Source organism: Sebastes fasciatus, chromosome 11 (assembly GCF_043250625.1).
Source record: "Sebastes fasciatus isolate fSebFas1 chromosome 11, fSebFas1.pri, whole genome shotgun sequence".
Taxonomy (NCBI): domain Eukaryota; kingdom Metazoa; phylum Chordata; class Actinopteri; order Perciformes; family Sebastidae; genus Sebastes; species Sebastes fasciatus.
In genome coordinates, this window is record NC_133805.1 from 13,489,376 (window position 1) to 13,514,219 (window position 24,844).

At 42.4% G+C, this 24,844-nt stretch overlaps 1 protein-coding gene across 3 annotated transcripts in view; it reads right to left on the reverse strand.

Moving 5' to 3' along the window:
* kcnn1a (potassium intermediate/small conductance calcium-activated channel, subfamily N, member 1a) overlaps positions 1–24,844 on the reverse strand; it is a 92,279-nt gene that overhangs the window by 25,974 nt on the left and 41,461 nt on the right. For all 3 annotated transcript variants that reach the window (XM_074650847.1, XM_074650845.1, XM_074650846.1), the window contains one exon: positions 3,406–3,879. In XM_074650847.1, coding sequence (XP_074506948.1) covers positions 3,406–3,795 — 390 coding nt within the window. In that variant the 5' untranslated portion in view covers positions 3,796–3,879. The remainder of the gene's footprint in view (positions 1–3,405; positions 3,880–24,844) is intronic.

Genomic DNA, 24,844 nt, shown 5'->3' on the forward strand with positions numbered 1-24,844 from the left:
AACACAAACCTATGTGTAATCAAAAACCTATTTAAAAACTCAAATAGATCTGGCAGACACAAATGGAAAAAAATAAAATCTATCCCTCATGAAAAGGAACATACCAGTGGTTTTGTAAGTTTTAGCCCATTAACTACAAATGTACTTAATGCTGATGATTTTTCCAAACAAACCAAAAGCTTTTATGCCAAACATTTAGTATTTGTACCAGTCAACTGACAACATTTTTAACAGTATAGATCACAATCTAATATCAAACTTTGGATGCCAAATCATCCTTGAAAGCACCAGAGTTTTGAAAAAAGTCCCTTCTCAAGGCACCATGTGACAAAAATGTAACTTTGACAGCAAAATAAAGGTGACAAAATATTCACATTAAAGGAAGTTATACAGTCAAAAAGCTCCATTCCCTACAGTGGGAAGCTGTGATGTTCTCTGAAAAGACACTGAAACTGTCTTGTTCTTTGCAAAGGAAGTATTAGCACGACCACCACCCACTGATAAAGAAGAGACTACCTCTGTATTATGAAACAACTTGTCCCAGTTGTTGTTAGACCTTGTTCTTTTGAACAGCCTTAAAATAGTACTTATCACAGGTAAGTTTCAGGATTCTGCAAATCCATTTCATGACATAATGAAATAGATGGATACCGATGGCTGCCTGAAAGGTAGAAAATCAATGTGAAATCTGGTGTTTAGCTTTATACAATAGTCTGCAGTAATGTTCAAGCTGCACAGTAAAGCTGAAAAGGGGTCACTTGCAATGATGAACCCTCAGAGAATTATCACCCAAATGTGTGTTTTGGCATCTTTCAGCTCCTGTTTTGGTTTTACAGCCTGCAACTTTTTTGTTTGGTTCAGTCTTTCGCTTTCATCAACATAAGTTCTAGCCACAACAGGTAGCCGTTTTCAGTGACAATGAAGGGAGAATGTACAGAGAGCTGGTCATTGTTGTGAAATAAACCCCGACAGGGCGATGCGGCACTCTGACGCAAAGCCAGTGCTGTTCCGACAGCCCATTATTCCGAAACCCCAATAGTCTGAAAAATGTCCCAGTAGACCGAAATCCGTTTTATCTGACAGCCCGTTATCCCGGAAACAAATACCCATTGTTCCGGAGGCCCATTGCTCCGAAGATACACACTCTCCCTGCAACAAACAGAAGCACATGGCTAATTATTATGCAGAACGACATTATCTGACATTCCTGCCCTACTCTGCCTCTGATTGGCTAGTACTTGTTGCCTTTGTTGGTTGGGTTGGTTAGGTTTAGGCATGAGGAGTGAGACTGGTTAGGGATAGTGTAAGAATATCAGGGTAAGCCAATCAGAGGTAGAGTAGGGAGGGACATGCCTTCGCCATAGTAGGAAAAAAAACATTGTGGCCAGGTCCGATGATGTCATTCTTCATAAAAATAAGCCACGTGCTTCTGTTCGTTGCATGGAGAGTGTATTTCTGGAGCAATAGGTCTTCGGAACAATGGCGGTTTGTTTTTCGGGATAATGGGCTGTCAGACAAATGGGCTTTCAGTCTAATGGGACATTTTTTCGGACTATTGGGGTTTTGGTATAATGAACAATGGCATGGCACCCTGTACACTACTTATCCAGAAGTTAGCAACTAGCCGGTGATCAGACAAAATTAGCAATTCGCCAGAGCACAGACAAAGTTAGCAACTAGCTTTTGAATATAGTGTAACATAGCAAGCTAAAGACCCACTTATATTTCTCACAAGTTGGTGAACACCAAAACAGCTAAAACAAGAGTAAATATTGGACATTTATATTCGTCAGGTAGCCAAAGCAAGACTCCAAATGAATGCCAATGCTGGATGTGTAAATAGACAACTGCTAACACGTTAGCCATAAAACACTATAAGTCAAACTAAGTAAGTGACCAATAATGCTTAAATATATACACAACTTGTAGTTAATGGGCTCAAACATGCAAAACCACCTATAAGGTCTTCAGTCCTGTTAAATTTTTACTCACATGCAAATTGTCTTATTCCCCGAGATGAGAGACACCTTCTCAGTGACCTATTATATACTGCAGTGCACTGCAATGTCAACTCCCAAGTAAACAGCCTTATAAATACTGTGGTAGAAGGTAGAAGCTGCTCTGAGTGCTCTGAGTGCACAATATTATTCCTAAAAATACCCTGACACAGCAGAAGTGATCGGCTGATACGGAAGGACAACAACATGTCAAGAGGTGGTGACTTGGTCACCATGACCCTGACACCAAACTGCTCTGCTGATGTCCTTCTTCAAGAGTCCCACATGTTCCTAACGTGTGCTGGGTCATCTCCACTCTTATCTGCTAAAAGAGAAAGCTGCTGTGGGGCATTTGGAATGTCATTCCCATCTTTTATTCCAATTGACCTTTCTCTTCATCTCTGCTTGTCTTTATCTCTCTCGCTCTGCCTAAATCTCTATATATCTATCTCTCTTCATCCCCTTTCCTCCGCTATCCCCCTCTCCATCTCCCTCTCCTGCTGTGAGCTAGTGATTTCAGATGCTGGCTTCACAGGGAATGAAAGACTGCCACAATGGCACCAGTAGTGGAACCAATCCTTCGGCTAAACTCCGATCTGATGCCACTAATGAAGAAGTGGATATTTAAAGAGTTATTATGCTTATTTTCAGGTGCATACTTATTATTTGGGGTTTCTACTAGAACATGTTTACATGCTTTAATGTTCAGAAAACGGTTTACTTTTCTCACAGCTGTGCTGCAGCGCCTCTTTTCACCCTCTGTCTGAAACGCTCTGTTTGAACTCCTGCACCTCCCCCCTCCTCCTGAAAAGTCCAGTCTGCTCTGATTGGTCAGCTGGCCCGGTCTGTTATGATTGTTCAACCGAACGAAACTCTTTGTGTTACTTGGAGACATCAACATGTTACGGAAGAAATGGCGGAACTTCAAGCAAGGTGTTTCAGGCGGTTCAGGAGCCGTGTTTCTGTGGGGGAGAGTAACTCCCTTTGGCGTTGACTTTGGTCTTTGTAACTTTGCAGACCTTCTACATGCACAAAAGAATATATAACACACTAAAAGAAAGAGAAAAACCACTAAAGCATAATAGGTTCCCTTTAAGAAAAAAAAACTAGTAACAAAAGCAAGCCTATAGTCAACAATTTACTGTATAAAAAACAATAAAAATGCTAAATCTGAGATTTTATCCAATCGATAGACCGTTAGTCATAGTATAGATCACATGACACTGCTTTTGATTTGTATTTGTGCACTATTCCCGTCACCTTTGTTAGATAATGTATGTCAGTGTCTGTGCTAATAATCACTCTTCATACATGTGACAGCTGCCAACCCCACACAAATCAAAAATTAACAATAGCAGTGACAACACACAAAGCTCCCACTCATGCATCACACACATGCACAACCTACCTTAGTGTAAACCCCCCATGACAGTTCCGTCTCCGTCACCATGACAACAATCCCAAACATCCCAAAGATGAGTGCGTAGTCGCTGAGCCGCTTCCGCTTCTCGAACAGCGCCCTCCGGTGGCCGAGCCTGTAGCCAATGTCCCTGTTCTTCTTCTGCGTCGCCCTGCATGCGCCGCGCGTGCTGCCCTCCCTGACCAAGCTCTCGTTGGACGCCTTACTGGCATCTTCGCCGCCGTTGCCCTTGGACACCACCACCTCCAGGCCAGAGCTGTGCAGTGTTTGCAAGGGCTGCGTCTCCGAGTCGAGCTCCGCAAGGTTGCGGCGCGACGAGGACGCCAGGCTGCCCACTAGTGGTCTCACCACTCCGCCATTGTACTTGCAGGTGTTCATGGCTATCTGAGGGAGTCGGCCGCTGCTCTCGGAGAGGGAGGGCTTGGATCCAGCATGGCTCAGCTTCTTCTGCTCGGTATTGGCCTGTGAACGGGAAGAAGAGCGATAAATACAATACTATCACAACAAAAACAGTGTAAAAACTGACAGAAGGTTGAAGAGACACACACAGGTTTAGACTTTAAATAGAGCATTGATGTGGGAGTTACATCTCTGTGGCTCTGGAGAGGGCACAGAGAGGGAAGGATCTTGCAAAACAATTTTGGTTATAAAAGCAGACAGATTTAGTACTCAGCAGGACATGTGGCCAAACATACAGTACGAACCAAAATATCAACAGTTCTTGTTTGAAAGTCTCAAATACTCTTTCTTGAGAAACATACACTGAGAGCAAGTAACAGAGATGTGGTTGTTCATTTTAAGTTTAAGCCTGTTTAAGCCCCCAAAAGTCGGAAACTCCCTTTTATTTAACAGTTTGTTTCCGTCTTTTTCTTTCAAGAAAATGGCATCAAAATTGAATGGCTCAAAAACATATAAATAATGAATGGACTTTGATGTATAAATAAAACCATATAACCAATAGTGGACCCTACAAAGTGCAGAAAATTGAATCTTTGCGCTCCACAAATTTAGATATGAATGATTAATGCGCGGCGTGACCCTGTTTCCTCTCAGAGAAACACTCTTCCTCTGCAGAGATAAGAAGCTAGGCTGCCCAAAAGAGAACGAAGAAGAGGAAATGTGGACCTTCTCAAATCAAGCGTACCACAGAGAGCAAATGTGAGATTCCCACTAAGAGGAAAACAAGTGAACCCATTTCCTTTGAAACTCAAAGGGTCGTGGATGCTGTACATAGTGTCTGATGAGGTTAGGGGCGACTAAGGGGCAAGTTCAGGAAAACAGAGTGATGCATGAATGTATTCACACTAGGGCTGTCAATCCATTGAAATATTTAATCGCGATTAATCACATGATTGTCCAAGCAAATTAATCACACATTTCTTATCTGTTCAAAATGTACCTTAAAGGGAGATTTGTCAAGTATTTAATACTCTTATCAACATGGGAGTGGGCAAATATGCTTGCTTTATGCAAATGTATGTATTTATTATTGTTGGAAATCAATTAACACAAAACAATGACAAATATTGTCCAGAAACCCTCACAGGTACTGCATTTAGCATTAAAATAAGCTCAAATCATATCATGGCAAACTGAAGCCCAACAGGCAACAACAGCTGTCAGTGTGTCAGTGTGCTGACTTGACTATGACTTGCCCCAAACTGCATGTGATTATCATAAAGTGGGCATGTTTGTAAAGGGGAGACTCGTGGGTACCCATAGAACCCATTTTCATCCACATATCTTGAGGTCAGAGGTCAAGGGACCCCTTTGAAAATGGCCATGACAGTTTTTCCTCGCCAAAATTTAGCGTAACTTCGTAGCGTTGTTTAGCCTCCTTCTTGACAAGCTAGTATGACATGGTTCATGGTTGGTACCAATGGATTCCTCGGGTTTTCTAGTTTCGAATGATGCCAGCATGTTCACTCACTTTGCTGTAAAACCGAGCCTGATACAACCTCTGGAAGATCGATTAATTGCGTTAATGCGTTAAAGAAATTAGTGGCATTAAAACGATTTTGAAACGTTATTAAAGCGGCCCTAATTCGCACATAAACATTGTGTTCAACCATTAAATAGTAGTATAGTATATTGTGTATATCATTTCTAATTTGAATGAAATAGGAGAGAATTCATTTAACTTTTTTAAACTTATTCTACTTCTCTATCACCTGCACAAAATGTTCCTATTTTTCTTTTCCGACCCGATGCCGTGCAGACTCCTCTCTTCTTGCATTGAGTCGTCTATCGTGTCTGCTCTTCTTGGCAGATAGGAGCGAGTCTCTGTCCCGGTTACGCAGACAGAAAATGTTCAATCCATGCAGAGGCTGTAGAGCAGTCACCCCAGCAGCATCTATCTGCCTGTCTATCCTCTGCCCTTCAGAGACTCGGGCAGATTATCATAATGGGTTATGAAAACTTCACATGGAACAGTGCTTTTTCCGAAACAAGTCGGGGGTGTGTGATAGCACTGCTGGCCCTTTTTATTAGCCTTGACAAAGCATGCCTAATGCCTTTAAATGTGCTGGTGGGAATAAAGAAGGGCGGCCCTAATGGAAATTTACTAACTCCAGTCCTGTGATGCTATCGTCTTGCGCATATTGTGGCTCCATGAGAACAGGACTAAAGGTTAAGGATTAGTGCAGCCCATAGTGTTTCTAATCCCCTTTTCTGTATTAAATTGCTTTTTAATCTGTGCCATTAGGACCCCTCTACACTTTTGAAGACTGTGCAGTGAGTGAACTTTAGGTTTGAATGACAGGAAATCCTGTAGAAATAGATGCTGATATGGCAATAGTGGGCAAGCTGCTGTTCCTTATTTGAGGATAAAAATAGAACGGGGAGTTCCGACTTTTCCTAATTTGATTTCAGTTCCACAAATTAGAATAACAGCAAGGTCCTTAAAGGTGCAATGTGTAAGATATGGCCAGAACTTTAGTTTAGAAAATTTAAAAAATGGACTTACATTATGAACAACAGAATGTGAAGACGTTACAGTGTTGAAGTTATGTCACAGACGTCTATGTGTTGTGTTGCAGAGCTATCTACTGAAATTAGCATGCTAACCAGCTAGCCCCCGGTCCGTCCTGCCTTGTAATACCATTCAATTGTCAAGCTAATTTTAAGCGACCTTTTGCAAAAAAAGAAATGCAAATTAGACCAGTTTCCATTAAAGGGGAACACCACCTAAAATTTGTAAAAAAAGTAAGTAAAAGTAAGTCTCAAACTTGTGATGTCATAGGGTATAAAGTCTGGATCGGTCCATAGACGATGAATGTGAGACTGATTTGTTGTTTTCTTTTGTTATGCCAAAATTAACTTTATGCTATTGTAGTGTTGTCAATTGTGAAACAGAAAATGTTCCCATATACTCAGATCATTAAAATCATAAAAGTTTGATAAAATCACAAGTTTGAGTTTTAGCACTCTAGTTTTTGGATTTGGGAGAGAGTTGTTCATGTTTACTTATATTTCTTGGACTGTCTTAGACCGTAGGAAAAGCAGGTATGAATTTTGAAAATGGGCGTAGTTCCCCTTTAACTGGTTTGGGGGGAATAAACTCGGCTATAGCGTAGCTTTATCAGAAGTTGGCGCTATAGGCGACGCATGGCTGTAATCCGCCAGTAAACAGATCTTAGAAGGAGTAGAGGTTGTGAACCGGAAACAAAACAAGACGGCTTGGCGATCTAACCATCTACTAGAGAAAAATGTTCTGCCATGTCAGCTAGTATTGGCCATGTTTCATTCGTTCCGGAGACCAAGATACGCATTTGCATGTTATGGGAATATCTAAGAAGACGCCAACAGCAGAAACAGCTGATCGGGCATGTGAGTTAAATGTTTGCTACGTCCGAATTTATTCAGCAAAGGCGTTTCCATAAAGCTGGGCATACACTGAACAATTTTAGAAATGTTGTTGTGTAACTCCTACTCCTACTGTACGACTGGATTGTTTGCGATGCAAAGCCAAAGCTCACAACCTGAGTGCTCACGTGTACATGTAAAATAGAAAAAAACAAAAGAAAAGCGACCTGTTGGCCCCTGAGGGCTGTTCTGGCTGTAGACTTGTGTCAATAAAGATTAGTTTGAAAGCTCCGAGGCAGGTACAGTTTGTTTGCTAGCAGAGGTCGTACAGGGCACGATGCTAACAAGGCAGAAACGTGCTGCCTTGATCATCTATGCAATCCTGTCTGCATGTCGAAAAAAAAAGAGGCGCTGTATATGGACTCTCAGGTGGCCAGGAAGACATGGAGAGTATGGCTTGTCCATTTTGCAGAGAGAATTGGAGCTAAGCAGGCTACGTTTTACTATATCTATTGTACATTGTTATCTTGATAGCTACGCTCTGAAGAAAGGCACTGACGTTGGGGAATCAGATCGTGGCTCTGCTTCAACTGTGCGAGAGCCTGTAGACGGCTGACCAAAATTTCTGTCACATCCGACTGTCGGACAAACGGTCGGGAGGAGTTAATCGGACCTCATTCCCCCCTGTACACTGCACCGCAAGCAACGCCCGACGAAGCTAAAATTCGGTGCGACTCTAAAATGAGTCGTGCGGCTCAAAGTTCGGGCCAGAAACGGGCTAAAATCATACAGTGTATGCCCAGCTTAACTCATTTAGCGCATCAACTCTTTGTCGATAAAGGCAAAAAACCTCAAGCGAATGTAAAAAGTTTTTATGCAATCAAGGAACTTTTATAAAATGTTGCCGTTTCCATTCATCTTTTCTTATGCGATACTTCAAAATGTGAATAAAAATATGTGAACCCAAACAGGGCTACTGTAGTGTCTAGTCTGCCCTCAGTCCAACATGAGAGGACGAACAAGTAGAGCTGCCCCGAGGGCTTGTCAATAAGACGAAGTAGCTGGTTGTTTTTCTCGTCTCATAAACAAACTATCAAAGCTTACAGAGTTCATACAGCCTCCGGCTAGTAGCACAGTAAACACACTGACGGCTAATGCAAACTATAGGCCAAACCTGAAGATTATAAGATTAGCAGTGTTATTTAAGCGGCTCTCAGAGTTTCAGGAGTTTGGTTGAATTTTGCATATTCCTGCCCTGCTGTTAGTTTGTTTTTTTAATAACTGATGACTATACATTTGATTGTATGGACCCAGTAGTAGAGGTAAAATGCTGCCCCCTATTTGTTTGGAGCATGTTACACACTGCACCTTTAAAGATGCAGAGTGGATTAAATGTTTTGCAACTGATTTCTTTCATTCCACAAAAGGTGATTGGTATTGGTAACAAAGAGATGCAGCAACAAGGAATCAAGAATCTCTACATAATTAATCATTTTACTGACATAAAAATACACATGTTTCGACGCTCCTTGGATTTTCTCAGCATCAGGAATGGCTCACAACTACTCAATATCTATATAAAACATATAACTGAAGACTATGATAGAAGACCAGCAAATCATCCTAATGCATTTACTGGCTAAGCAGCATAAGAAATATTGCCGGAGTGGACTCAACTGGTGTAAGCAATCAAACTGTATAGGTCATAATAGTCGGCTATTTTAATACATTTTGTTAAATCTTTATAAGTCTTCTCCAGTGCGTAAATAGATTGCTTTTTTCCTGCATCAAGCTCTACAGTAGATCCGCCTGCCAGTCTTTTGAATCTCAAGCATAACTTGTACTGGGCAACTACAAAACATCATTATTCTTTTGCTTTCGAGTGTCACAACATGATGTCATTCATCGTCAAAAGAGAATTTCCTGCTTTTGTGTAGGAAGTAAATAACTCTGAAGTATTTTTAGACCCACTGAGTCAAACTTTCAAAGTGGTTCTGAGATGCTTGATATGTAAATTTGGGTCCTGGACTTTAATATCGGAGAAAAAAAAAATCCAGGACTTTCTCAAACAAAGGTTGTGCATGTTTGTAGAAAAAGTTGTTTTGGGAATTTATAGATTGTGAGTGTATTTTTACTTACTATTGTCTCAACACAGTATTAGAGCGCTATGGTTGAGTGTCTTGCTCATGTTTCGGACCACCAACACTACAGCCAACCTTTTCTACCAACACAGTTTATGAGACACCAGCATGACAAAGAAGAGCATTGTTCATATTGGTTTAAGGTGTGAATTTATAGAGCAGAGCAAACTCTGAACTCTGAGTAAGTCTGACTGTACAACAAATGATTGACAAGCTAAGACATGAATCCTTCCTGCTTCACACTGGACAAACACACCACTCCCTGCATGGGATCTCAATGGTTTTTACCTTGGAATTTCATACTGAACACACATCATTAATGTGCTGGAGTAATTCTTCCAAACTATCTACAAAATGTGTTTTTTATTTTATTTAACCTTTATTTAACCAGATAAAATCCACTAAGATAAAATCTCTTTTGCGATGGCGATCTAGCCAAAAAGGCGTTTGCTTGTAGATTTCATACAAACAATAAAACAAAACAATACATTAAAGAGTAAAAACTAAAGTCCACGCATCAACATAAGAGGTTAAATAGACACGGTGTAGATAATATATGATACATGTAGACAAAAAAGGCAACAAGACATGACAAAATTGTTACGCACTGTAGCAATAACAGTCTGTGGTTAAAACTTCTGATAACTTTTGTTCAAAACTGTTGAGAAGAGGGACTCTAGGTTGAGTCTAGCCTGCAGATCATTCCAAGGCCAATGTCCATAATAAAATAAACTCCTTTTTCCGGACACAGTCCGCACAGGTGGCACCTGAAAGCCCAGCCAATTATTTAAATACATATGAAGCCATGTAGAAGTAATCTGGCTTTGCAAAGCTATGGGTTCTTAGGGCTGTCAAAGTTAACGCAATAACGCGTTAACGCAAATTAATTTTGTGTAGCGGGCTCAGTTTTTAAACATAGAGTGAAGATACTGGTATCATATGAAACTAGAAAAACTGAGGAATCCATTGGTACCAACCATGTCATACTAAGTTGTCGCCAAAGAGGTTAAATAACGCTCCAAACTTGAGCTCAATTTTGGCGAGGAAAAACTGTCATGGCGATTTTCAAAGGGGTCCCTTGACCTCTGACTTGAAGATATGTGAATGAAAATGGATTCTATGGGTACCAACGAGTCTCCCCTTTACAGACATACCCACTTTATGATAATCACATGCAGTTTGGGGCAAGTCATAGTCAAGTCAGCACACTGACACACTGACAGCTGTTGTTGCATGTTGGGCTTGCCATGTTAGGATTTGAGCATATTTTACGCTAAATGCAGTACCTGTGAGGGTTTCTGGACAATATTTGTCATTGTTTTGTGTTGTTATTTGATATCCAATAATAAATATATACATACATTTGCATAAAGCAGCATATTTGCCCACTCCCATGTTGATAAGAGTATTAAATACTTGACAAATCTCCCTTTTGGGTATGTTTTTTTTAACAGCTCCATTCATGAAGTTAGAGTAGGTCAATGACAATAAGCATAAAAAAGATAATTAATTCTTCCCTTAAAACATTTCTATATAGTGTGAACAGAAATGCTAAAAAAACTGAGACTCAAAGCGAAACCCCTAATTTGGTTTCCGATGACTAATTACATGACGATAGATCAGAGTAAAAAGGCCAAGTTGTCACAGTCAAGAGCCTGAGACGTAAAAGGAGAACGTCCCAGGAAGTGTTGTTCCAATAACGTAAATGAACAGGATTGATGATGGACACCGAGAGAGCAGGGCTGCTGTTACATCCTCAGCTTTAGTTACCCGTTTCTGGTGATCATCAGTCACTGAACCAGGTCAGGACTGACCCAAATATGGCAACAGTCCCATCAGTCAGGTTGTATGAACACTGACTGACTGTCTGCATACCTACACAACAGGGATGGATTTTGAGCTTAAAGAGGGGCAGATAAGAGAGACAAGGCACATAGAGGAAGTCAGAAAAAACACCAAGATGTATGGCTGACTTTTTCCTCTGTAAAACTAAAGAGTCCTTCACAGACTTTGCAGCAGGAGTCCTCACATCACATTCTAAAAACCTCAAAGCAGCCTCAATCAATTCCACACTCTCGCCCACTTAGCCAGCTACCCGAGCTCTGGCGCTTTTCGCATTTCCCCTGCAACCCGACTAAATAGTGCGGCGAAAAGGGCACGGCGGGCCAGCGTTGCCCTTGTCGTCCCCTGGTGCCCCCACAGAGGAGACGCGGGGAGGCTGCTTGTCCAGCCGACCGACGGCTCAATTTCATTCTGAATGGCACGCAGCATCCAGGCTCTATGAAATGGAGCCTCATAATCAAATTGAAAAGCCTCAGTGCAGAACAGTTTAAATGAAGGCAACTCTCTGCCTCGCTCCTCTCCTCTCTCCCTCTCTGTGTCTCTCTCTCCAGCCGGCTCAAATCTAATAGAAAATCCTCATTCTTCAATGTTGTGTGGGGCTTCTGTGCTGCAGTGTTAAAGGCTTATACACCCTAAAAATGGAATTGTGCATTATAAAATCAAGTGTGTTCAATTCCGCGTGTTTGTTTGTGAGTTTGAGCATGTGGGTGCCAGTCTGTTTAATTGTGTATGTGTGTGCGTGTGTTGTATGTGGGTGGGTGGGTGGATGTGTGCATATGTGCTGCTAGTTGAACAAGCTGAGCCTCAGCCAGGCACCGGATTAGGTCGGATATTGACGCAGACAGTGTGTAGCGGCGAAACGAGCGCGAGGGGGAATTGTTTGAGAAGATCCACGTGTGTGTGAGCGTGTAAAATTTGCGAGCGGCGGGCGGAGGCTGACAAGGCTGACATGAAAGGAGGAGCGAGGAAAAGGGTAGAGCGGCGAAATAAGGCAGAAATTGAGGAAACATGAAAGATGGAGAGGGGGGGGAAGAGAAAGAGATAAATGAAAGAGAGGGAGGACAGCTCCCTGTGGGTGTCTCTGCCAGCCCCCGGAGTGATTGAGAGCTGCGGGCTACACTCTCCAGTTTGTCCCTGCACACTAGACGCTGTCACATTTCTCTGACAGGCCAGCAGGCATCAGGGCTCCTCCGTCCATCCCTGACCAGCATGCGGATCATTACTCAGCGCTGGTAAAGACGGAGGAAAACCAGAGGCTGCAGCTCCACATTCATGAAAGGAAAACCCTCCATCACAGCACTCTGTGTGCCGCGGTGATGGAAATAAACAATATATATTTAATTGCGATCTTGTTATGGCATCTAATGCTCAAAAAATGAATAGCATAGGCGTACATATCATGACTCAGGGATAACACCATGAATTAAAATGTGTCATCTTTATCAGTGTCTAAGTAGAAATGCTATTTCCTTGCAGCAGTAGAAAGGGTGAACCTCTGTGTGTCGAGTCTTATCGCCCTATACTTCATGTCCTTATATCTCTGTAGGGATGTCTGCTGTTAAATAATGGCTGCTTTTGCCCTTATGCGGGATAAGTCAGAGCTATTGTAAGTGTTTCACGAAGACACGACAGTCCTAGAGATTTAAGAGACAGCCGACGTTCAAAGAGTTTTCACAGAATATTCTCGCTCTGACTTCACATGTCTGGTGCGATCGGCGAGCGTGTGGACGACTGCTTGATGTGAGCAGCTCACATGCGAGCGTGGGGACGAGACTGGAATACGTGAGTTGAAGAACATGGAAAAAGCACAGTGTGTTTTTCATCTCATGCATTTATTCTAACATTTTCCAGTCCCACATCTCCTCATGTATGATGGTGCATATTGTTCGTGTTTAGTGTGTCTCATCAGTAATGCTGCGACGGACCAAAGAGATCACTTGACAATTAAGGCAGGCACACTTCTCATATGGTTGGCAGATCAACCAAAAGGTCACATCCAACCCTTTAAGAACTCTGTAGCTCTAATGGAAGCTGTGCAAACACAGTAGCACATAATATAGCAACTGTATGTATATATAGTGTCTGTGATTTTGGCTGTAGCAATATAGTAGGGCTTTCATGTTTAATATGAAATATATAGTATGGAAGAAAATTAAATATTTGATTGATTGATTTGACATTTTCTGTCTAAAAGCCCAACAGCTGTACTCCAGCAGGGTGTTTTAAGACGTTTCAGAAAGCAGAAAGCGCAATCAGTTTCCTGCGTCATGTGGATTTCGCCACTGCCCCGGTATCGGGTGTCAAAGTCTGGTATTGACATGGTCAAGGATATTTGACCAGCACCTCGAACACAAAAGTCGCAGCATAAATGCTCACCGCCATTCAGCGAGGACGATTACTTGCAAGTGATAGGGGTCTGCAACGTAGCGTCATCCAGGACTATCAGAGGCATTAATGGAATCCCCAGAGGGAAGAAGACCCGACACAGCAACTCAGCCAGAGAATAAAAGGCAACAATAAAATCTACACACAATAAATTGTGACAATGCGATAAAAAAAAATCAAGCTCAGCACTGCAGCCGCCTCAGGGATGCCATAACCTTTAAGCAGGCAAATAAGTAGACTTAAAATATGGGACAATAGCACTAAGTCACAACAGAAACAAGATGAGATGCTTTTACTGTTAAGTTGGCATCCTTTAAAGATCACATTCACTCCAACTGTGAGTCATCCGAAACATGATGTGGCCACAATTAGTTTGTTTTTGGTTTGTGTGTATTTCACAGTGATAAAAATATACAGTAATAAAACAGAAAGAAACAGAAGTAAGAGAACAATATTACTACTATGTGCACATTAGATTAAAAAACTGTCTGCAGATTTCACTGTACACACACCAGGCAGTTAATGATGGTAGCTTGATAACAGAGATATTTATTGGCCTCTAGCAGAGCTCAGCCTCCCTCCCTTCCTCCCTCCCTCCCCCCCTCATGCTCTCCGCTCAGAGATTAACAACAAAATAAGTAGACAAAAACAAGACAAAACCTCCATGGAGAAAAAGGACATGGGTACACGCCTGTGGGAATGTGTTATTGTTAGGACTAATAACGCGCTGTGTTCAACAGAGACACAATTCTATTATAATTAGGACCCAACAAGGTGACTCCATGTGAACCTGTGTGAGTGTGCGTCTCGTAAACTAGGTCCTGGGGAGATTGGGGTTAGAACTGATGGGGGGGTTACTTTCCCTGTGGGACACCCACTGCCTCATTAGGAACAATTTTAATTTCCAGCAAATTAAGGAGGCGGGTTGTTAGAAACTTGATTTGTAGATCGGGGCCATAATGGCAGGACTGATCCTGAAACCAACACTCCAAAACAACAGGAAATGTTCCTGTTCCTAATTGAACCATATGACAAGTACTAAATTAAATGGTTGGTAGGAGGATATCCTGTTTATGACTTAAAGCAGACTGTCTGGGAGAGTTGAAGAGGTGGGGGGAGTTTGGAGGACTCCTCCTGCTTTGAGTCATAACGTGAACATTTGAACCCACAGACATAATACAAATCGTTTTAGATTCAGCGTGATTTAGGCTGCATTCACACCAAATCAGAAAACACCAGTCCTCCCATTCATTTGAATATCGGTAGTGTGTTTAACCTGCGGCTGTGGGGACCGCAGAGGGTGCCAAAAAAAAACGCAGCGGCCTGCAGCGAAAAGTTGAAACACAATTAACTCTTGGAAAAATGCAACCGGACGTCACGCTGCAGTGGCAAATCACGTAACCAGCGATCCAGAGCTGTACAACCCCGCCGTGAGGGAACAAAAGATGTTAATCGTCGTACTCATGCAGTCGATTGGTGTGAACGGGCCATAAAGTGACACACCGCCACACAACCGTCCATTGCCTGTACACGTACATAATATGATTCCTCTCTGAAAAGATGCTCCTTTCGGGGCGCCCCAGTAGCTCACCTGGTAAGTGGGCGTCCCATGTACCAAGGCTAGGTCCTTACCACAGCGGCCCCAGGTTTGAATCCAACCCGCGACCCTTTGCTGCGTGTCATCCCCCCCCCACTCTCACCCTTTCATAACTAGCACTGTCACCATCGAATAAAGTCAAAAAGGCAAAAAAGAAACTTAAAAAAAATAAATAAATGCTCCTTTTAACTCGAGAATCATCATGTTTTTTAAGTTTTCTTTAGTTTTAAAGTAATCCAGTGCTACATTGCAAACAAGAACTGCAAATAGCTCATTTTACATACTTTTAATGGTGCCAATTTGCCAAAATGTGAACAAATATAGGCTAAAACCAGGGACCATCTTGTGATGAGATCACACCAGCCGCGACGCCAAATCGCAAATGGCCCTTTGCCCATTTCCTAACCCCCTACTTCCGGCACCTTTATTTGGACGACACCAACCTCTAACTCTGCATTCATTTTGATCTCAACTACAAACCTGTAAAGTCTCATGACTGTATCCTGCACGGTTGTGACGCTATCGAGGTGACAAAATCTGTCCACAGACTGAAATATAAACAAAGTACTCCTTTGTAGTTCCTGCTACAGTAGGTGTCTACCAGGACCGCATTTTACCATGATGACACACATACAGACTCACGAGGTGAAAACAACACCAGCTTCGCTGTCGCGGTTGGTAAAAACAAGGCTCAAGTTGTAGCCTACAGCTAACTAACTGACTCCATAGCAACATAATACCTCCTGTTTACAAACCCCGTGGGGGGATGGAGGTATTGGGGGGGGGGGGCACAGCTCAAATACACAACATACCCAATCAATCACTCCATCACTCCACCAAAGGGTAACATTTGTCAAAAATGAACCTGCATCAATTTCTTAACACCATTGTTGGATCGTTGCTGTGCTTTCTAATGAGGCAACAATATAATTAAAATTTGGTTATATAAATGGGAATGGCATCCACAACCCTCACTACGTACTGCAGCATATTCCGGAAACTAGTACAGTAAATGTCTCTTAAGCAAAGATGGTTTCCCAGAGAAAGACATATAAACTTAGAAAACGGCCACTCGAAGCCCAGCAAGTTTGTTTGCTGTCACAAGTTGTAAAAAATGCTCATAAATGACACAAGAGCCGAAGAGTCCAAGCAGCGTGTTTGTGTAAGAGAGCATCTTAGACATAACTCGTGTGTGGTGTGAGCAGAGTGTACAGTAGATGTTAAAATGAAAGCAATAAGAAAAAAGTTCAATTAAAATGGATTTAAATCTATTTTGGAATGAACCAGTTTTCCCTAATAGGTCGTTATATGACATATATCAGGCTGCTATCCTAATTATTATTGGTTTAATCATAAAGCTTTTGCAGTTATGGTTCCACGACTGTGAAAAGTTTCTTTCAGATTCCTAAGCTCCTATAATTTTGTTTATTTCATTACACAATTTATTTCATTGAGTAACAATATGAGGAAATGACAAGTCTTAGAAAAGAACAAAAGGCTGGTAAGTACTTTTTTGGTACCGAGGGAAAGAACACAGGACTTAACTTAAAAATATTAAACTGCACTTTACTTGTAATTGGTATTTTAGAAAGAGACAATTCCAGGTTAGATGGCACAATATAATGTCTCACATCACACATTCTCAGTGTTGATGTTGATGTGTAAATGCCTCCATAAAACCTGCTCCTTGAAGTTTGACATTGAACACGGAAATGGGACCAGAAGAGCATTTCAACGTTGCACTAATAAGCTCTCTAAAGCGCCCTCATTATTTTAGCTAATCAACAGTATTGCCCCATATTGCTCCCATTATGGCTGATTGCTTGACTGATGCCAGATTTGTGCTGATAACCCCCTCATAACGAGGCAGACCCAATCCTTGACACATTCCCACACAAACCGAAACTTATGAGAGGAGGGTTAGGCCAGAAATCCCTCTCACTGTAACACCACCGTAGTCTTTTAGAAACATTCATTCTTAGCGACAAACTTCATCTTACTCTCTCTTCATAGTGGGTTATCTAAGACAAACAAGAATTACATTCACATACAATCATTTTCCATTTAGTAAAATACATTTTGGTGGAAACGTAAAGCCACCGTGATTACGTTTTTTCATCAACATATTCAGACCGCCACTTTTTCAATAAATCAAGTTAAAATGGACAAAAGCTAACACTTGTATCATTTCAATTAATTTGAACGTAACCCATTTATCCTAATCCTAAACTAAATTGTAGAACAGTTTAGCCTGGATCCATACTTCTAAATCGGCCCTGATTTGTTAGAGTCAGCTATTTGAAGTGAAATGAAATGGCAGTTCAGTGCGTTTATCAGGCTACTAATCAAATTCAGATTTGTTATTGTAGTGCTGTATTGTAACAACAGCAACAGAAAGTTTGCTGAGCAAACTTTGAAAGTTTACAGGTTAGATCCAGCCCATACCAGCCCGCCGTGACTCCTGGCGCTGGACAGAATGTTTGCAGATATGAGCTAACTTTTTCTGTTGCTGCCGTTACACAGGTTAGACCCAGCGCTGCCGCTGGCCGCTCAATTACGAATCCTGCCATAGTGAAGGTATGACCTGCCCTACTCTGCCTCTGATTGGCTAGTACTCGTTGCCTTTGTTCGTTAGATTGGTTAGGTATAGGCATGAGGAGTGAGACTGGTTAGGGTTAGGGTAAGGATATCAGGGTAAGCCAATCAGAGGCAGAGTAGTGCGGGTCATAACTTCGCTTTAGTAGGATTCGTAACATCACCCACTGGCCGCCAGCCCGCTGTGACCATCCTGCGCCGGACAGAAAGTTTGCCGATATCAGCAAACTTGGCCGAACCTGTTCAACAGCAACACAAACTTTCAAGTTTGCTTTTCGCTCAGCAAACTTTCTGTTGTTGCCGTTACACAAGTTAGACGCGCAGGGTTTACACTGGCTAAACAGCCGTTATGAAACAAAAATACAAAGTCATTTTCTCGTCTCTGCCACTTTGAACTTAATGCAATAAACAAACAAAACGTTCACGAACCGGAGTTCTGTGAATCTGCACTCGATTTCTGTTCCTCAACGACCGGATGTGTGTCTCAGTCAACTGAAATTGAATTGTGAGAACTGATAGTGGAAGTATAATGTATAGAGTTGAATTTTCAGTGAGGATCAAATACAGTTTCAGAGCAACTGAATTAAATTTCATTCAATTTTAATGGAATTCAGTTCCAAACTAATAAATACAAATTCAAATGACTGTGCGTGAGTATGATTAGAGAAATAATGATGGTGTATGTAAAAGAAACAATAGTACATTATAAAGAGTTCAATTATATGTGTTTGAGGACAAAAACCTCTGAGTGCTGAAAGTGTGTGACACATGTTGTATGAGAGGGTGACTGTAGCCACTTCACTGTACATTAATGTCACGTAGATACCCTCCATTGTCATTCACATGTGAAATTATCCTCTCATACTATTATGGTAGAGTCTAACATGAGTAGGAGTGTATAGTTGTGGGTTACAGAAAATGGTGACCAACAACGCACGTGGTCAGGGACAGAAGACGCACACACAAACACACCAAACCACGAAAGCTTGAAATATAGCTCAGCCTATGTCGGACCCTAAGGACTAAGCCATCTTCATTAGGGTGACTGCTCCCCTGTCAGCTATTTGACACCCCAACAGGACCATATATTCCTCACAGAGATTATCACCCTTAAGTGCCCCATAACTCGCTCTGCAATCCCACAATTTTGACCTCTCATCAAACTGCATTCACTCTCGTGAGATCCAGCGATAGCATCAACGTACAAATGCCACTGCCTTGACAACTTCTATTTTCATTGCGAGGTGATTGTAAGTCATTTGAAAACGAGCCCCCTGTAAATTCAGGCCGAGGCAGTTTCTTTCTTTCCCCGAGGCACAAAACATCAATAGAGGAGAGGGAAGCCAGGACAACGTATAGCACAGGACAGATCGATAGCGCAACAAACTCAGTGAAGATTGACTGGAGAGTTGCCTAGAAACGTCCTGCTTGAGATTTATGACGTGAAGAGGACACGAGCCAACTGGAGATGTTAGAGGATGCGAGAGGGTGAGGAAGAGAGAGTGATCGGGAATCAGAGGAATCCTCTTTTGCATTTCAGGGTCAAAGTGAATCCTTAGAGAGAATATATCAATTTTAAATACTACTGAATAACATAAATAGGTTTTTATAAAGAGAATAAACCAACACATTCTCACTCCCACTCCCGCCACTTGGTCAGTACCCCTTGGATACCGACGCATTAAGTTCCCCTTTAAAGCGTTACTTTTGTACGTGTCAGGGACGGCGTGTCAATATACGCTCGTTACAAACATTGTGTCCTTTCAAACTAACCTTCCGTTTTCACAGGAAGTTAGGTATAGGCAACACAACCACTTAGTTAGGGTTAGTGAACCATCGTGGTTGACGTTAAAGGTACTACTGATAACACTGATAATATTCAGCCACTAGATGTTGCATTCTCCCTCCCCCGTTCCATTGCATTCACTTCACAACAAGTCGTTGCCGGCACTTACCGTCAATCTCAGCCATTTATCAGTTTTTTCCACACTAACTGACGACCCAGAGATACCATGTGATACTAGGGATGTCACGGTGAGGACATTTTCCCACCGGTTAATAAACTTGTGACAACACCGGTGTTACTGATTACACCGGACATTTTACAAGAAAAGACGGCGCTCAATATATGTAGAGCGCTTACTTTGATCTTTACTGTCGGATGGCTGTGTGTCTGGCCTCTCCGGTCCAGCTTTCCATGCAAGGCTGCAGGTTTCCATCAGCGCCGGCTCTGTCCTCCGCATGGATTGCCTCATTAACGTTATGGTCCCCTTATAGCATTAGGCTTCAATCAAAAGTATTGCCAAATGGGCACTTTTGCTTTTCGCTATGACAGCAAATCCTCCGCCACCGTCTTGCCTGTCAACTCTCTCTCATCCCGTGTGAGAAATCTGACTCCTGCTACTCTGAGCTGAGACTCCGTACGGAGCGGACACATTCACTTTCAGTTTGTACCGTCCATCAACCGATTATGACGCGCCGCTGGTACGCCAAAATGGACTAAATGGGTTTTATTTCTATAAAAAAAGCAAAACGACGGCGGTGGCGGTGGCGGTGGGCAAGTAATGTAAGCGGTGTGTGCCCGACCACCGTGTAACACCAGTCGTGTAACACCAGTCGTGTAACACCAGTCGTGTTACACCGTGTAACACGACTGCCGCGGCAAGCCTATGTGATACCAACGTCGTTTTACTATTGGCTCACAAGCCTTGTTAGAAGTGGGAATCATCTTCTACAGAGATAAACAAAACATTCTTTGGGACCTGCCAACATTTTTTAAAAGGTTTGATTCAAAATCATAAGCCACACTTTTATTCGGCTCCTTTCTAAAATCTCTGTGGATGTAATATTTTAAAAAAAAAATATTTGTCTACATAAAAAATGTTATTGTTAAGACCTTTAACTTCACTGACTGACGAGTCATGTGACTGGCGACTGACGTTACAAAATAAGTAAATGTTTACTTAGAAGTCTCCTGGTTGAAAGTCTTGTTTATTTGACCCATCCATCACCCCTCCCAGCCGCCCTAGGCGAAGTCATACTATTAATACTCCTCAGATATTGCCTCGGGGGGGGTTACATAGGAGTTAGTTGAAAACCTGGTGCGTCGCGTGCAGTTACTAAAGGGTGCCTCCGTGCGCCAGTATCCGATGCCGTGGAGGAACTGACCAAGCGTCGGTATTTGACAAATTGGTAGTGAGAACAGGTTGAATAAACACAAATGAAAAAAAAATGAATCTCAAACTGTTAATCTGAAAACCATTGTGTTTTATTCCCCGTATTCTAGTTATCTTCCATTTTCATTTCTAAAGATGAGACTTTCCCGTTGAGAAAATAGGAGAAAAAAAGGATATCTCATGAAGCAGACAGTATATGTTTGACATTCCAATGGGAAAATTACTGAAACAGTGACGAGATGAAATGAGAAGATATCAGGTTTCATTGCTGCTCCACACTAACAGAGAGCCCTTACCATATGTCACCCGGCTCCAGCGTGCTCTGACTGGTGCAGCCATCTCCCATAGACTCCAGCTAATTGAATATCCTTATCTGGCTCTGAACCCCCCTCCTCTTTTCTCCGGTGAACTGAGACAAAGGCCAGTTGGAAAAAGCGGTACATTTATATTCACCCACAGATGTAACACACACACACACGGCAATATCTACTATTTACTGCACCACACGTAATCTTGTTTTCAGGTAGGCGAACCATAACCAGACACTGTACTGTACTTCAGTCAAGAGCATCTGTCTTTCATGCTACTCTGTTACGTCTCACATGATAAAAGTTCTGGGAAATGTGCTAACAGCCTCCAGCTGTGTTTTTTCTTTTTTTTCTTTTATGAAATTATGAAATTAAGTGCAGCAGTTTTCTAACGCCCCCTGGGCCCTTTAGTGTAAATTGATTCTATTTTAAAAAGCCCTTTTTTTCTTCCCAGTCCGACAGAGAAGAAGAAGAAGAAAAAGAAGAAGAGGTGGCTGGGGAGCAGAAATGAAAATGGACTCTCAAAGAAAGAGAAGGGAAGAGATTGAAGGCAGCTTTTTGTTTGTGAAAGGGTTAAAAGAGAAAATGGCAGTAACAAAAGGCAAAGTGCGCAGACCGCTGGCCCATTGAGGGGTTAACAGTCGGAGGGAGGCCGATAATGGAGGCTGGAGCAGCTGTATAGGAACTACAGCACACAGGGAGCCCAACACCATAGAAACCGCTAACATAAAAAAAACAGAGTGAGTGAGGGAGGAAGCGAGGTGCTACATTTCTCTCGTGTCAGCATTGTGTGAACACTAGATAAATAAAAATAGCATTCATATATTGTTATAAAAATCAATGCTTTTTTTTATGGACTGCAAACACATGTTCACACCCATTAACGCATATACAGTATGCTGCGTTCGCCCTCTTTGGAAACAGATGCATAATTAAGCGTGGAGTACAGCGGAGGATTCCTGAAGAAGAGGCTCTTCCACATGACTAGAAGCTGCAATAGAGTTAATGTGACCTTTGCCATCTGAAGACAAGAACTGTGGCATCCACATGATAATGATATACTAAAGCTATCCTCCCACTCGTTCACTCGCTCGCCCTCTCTTTCCCCTTACACGCGAAACGCAGGTACAAACGGACATGCAAATGTGCACAAAGACACGCAGCAGAACATACAGAAATATGCCCCCATGGAACAGATGTTTCACTGCAGCTCACATCGCCTGTAGTCAACCTCAGAAGACCCTCGACATACCACGCTGTATCTACATGTTTTATATATTCACCAGCTAGGTGAGTTGAGGTAACGATGGAGGAGGACGGGAGGAGGAGGGAGGGGTGACAAAGCTGAAGAAAAGCAGCTTCATTCAAATTGTCTCCTGCTTCTATTTGTAAAGCTTGCGTGTTGGAGAACAGCCACAATGGCTGGCGATGCATATGCACACAGTAATTTGTATAGAACACGCTTACAGTACACAAACATACACAGAGGCCTCTTGATTAGAGGCTGGGTTTAAATTCCCATGGCGATGTGTTTTGTTTGTATAAAGGTAACGACTTGTACTCGCATTTTCTATAAAAACAGCTAAAGGCAGGGTAGGTTTGTCTGACTAGATATATGCGGATCAGCTGAGGCTTTTTGTTCCTCACTGAATATTTATCAGTGGCCAGAGGAGGCTGTGATTGAGTTTTACAGGGGAACGGTTGTGTATCATGTGCTGTAAATTAAGTAGTACGGCAGCTCAGGGGATCAGCAGTCAAACTCTGACCTGAGGGCATAAAGACCTGATGAGAAGGAGGAGGAGGAGGGGAAAAAAAGAGCGCACAGGCAGAGCGGGGAACGAATATACACACATGTATTCATATGTACGACTAAGTGGCGCACATACAAGCCAAAACACTCTCTGTATGGAATTTCACAATGGCAGGAGCAACGCTTTCCAAACTTGCATTTTTTCAAAGGCAGGCTGCAAGCGAAGCGTTAGTCGATTGTGTGAGCAAAAGTATGATGAAATCACACATCTCTCACATCTCGTTACTGCACCCTGCACTCCCACCAAACACAGTGTTTAACAAACATTTGAAAACAGCCAGCAGGCAATATTGAAATGACTCAATGAGCTCGCGCCGCGTCGGCAATATCATAAGATATGTGGAAAAAGACGCGCACAAACCTGCATCTGCGCACACACGAAGCCATCGCTGTACAACTCTCCAGCAGTGTAATGAATGACAAATATCTGCTTCCAGCTGCATTACTCATACTCTCATAGTCTTTTGTGTTGTGTGATCATGCCCTAACGCGGGAACAGCCTCAGATCAATAACCTAATTAGCCATAAAGCATATGCATTGAGGTGATACATTATATGCCTGGCATCCCTTGGCTAGCATCTCGCAGGAATTACCATATAAATGAACTGCGGTCATTTATTAAGCAAAGAGCCGCGGTGGGGACTTGGCAAAAAAAAAAGAAATTGTGAGTTACAACACACATTAGAAAAGGGAAACATCATGAGAGGTCGAGCAGCCAGGTTACAAATTGCATTGACTGCTGGCAGAGCGAAAACATCTGCCATGCTGTGACTCTACCCGCGGAGTAAGTAAGTAAGCGGCGAAGGCTCACGGCGACCGAGGAAACCCCCAACACGCTTTCTTTCCACTCTTTGTATTCAACTGGACTGCAAGTAATTCAATACACCCCTCCTTGTGCCGGCTCACTCAGATGAAACGCAAAGCGAATGAACGATATCAAGTGGAGCACTATTTGAACACCACTTACAGTAATGTCAGCGTGTGTGTGTGTGTGTGGGCTACCCTTCACTGTGGGTGTGAGTGTGTGTGTGTGTGTGTGTGTGTGTGTGTGAGACGCGGACATGTGTGCACTGTATGTGTGTACTGCACGTGTGTTAAAGGCAAGCGTGAAATGAGTCCAAAAGATTAATCTTGTTCTGCACATGATTCCTTGACCAAACTCAATACCCCCTGAGAGAGAGACAGCTACAACAATACCAGGCTGATCTCTCCATAGCAACACACATGGTAACACAAATCTATTTCAGAGCAGGAGCGCAGCGTAGCACTTAAACACAGCGGACAAAAAAAATAAAAAATAGGGAAAACAGCAATCAATTATTAAAAGAGCTTCATGTTCATACTTACTGCCTGTGTGTTGCCAGCTGCAGCCGAAACTAAAGAGGCTCCCACAGCAAAAACACCTACCTCTCCTCATACAATAGTTCGCGTTATCAGGGATCTACAGCAGAGGATGTGAACTAGGATCTGCCCCTTGTTTGACATTTAATTGTTCAGTGAGGTGTGTTTACTTTCAAGGTGTTGCCTGCCCTCTCAGACTTGAGCACACAAGGCAGTGGAAACATGGAGGCCTAATGAGAGAAAAACAAACGCGAGGGCCTGTAATAACAGCGAGACGGCTGGTACAGAAAGTTTAAATCAACATAATGTTTCTCCTGGCATGAGCCCTCTAGTAAATCATAACGCTGTTAAGCGGATCTGTCGACATCGGTTGTTACGAGGCCCGAGCACTCAACGTTACCTCAGCGTTATTGCAAAGCCAACGCAA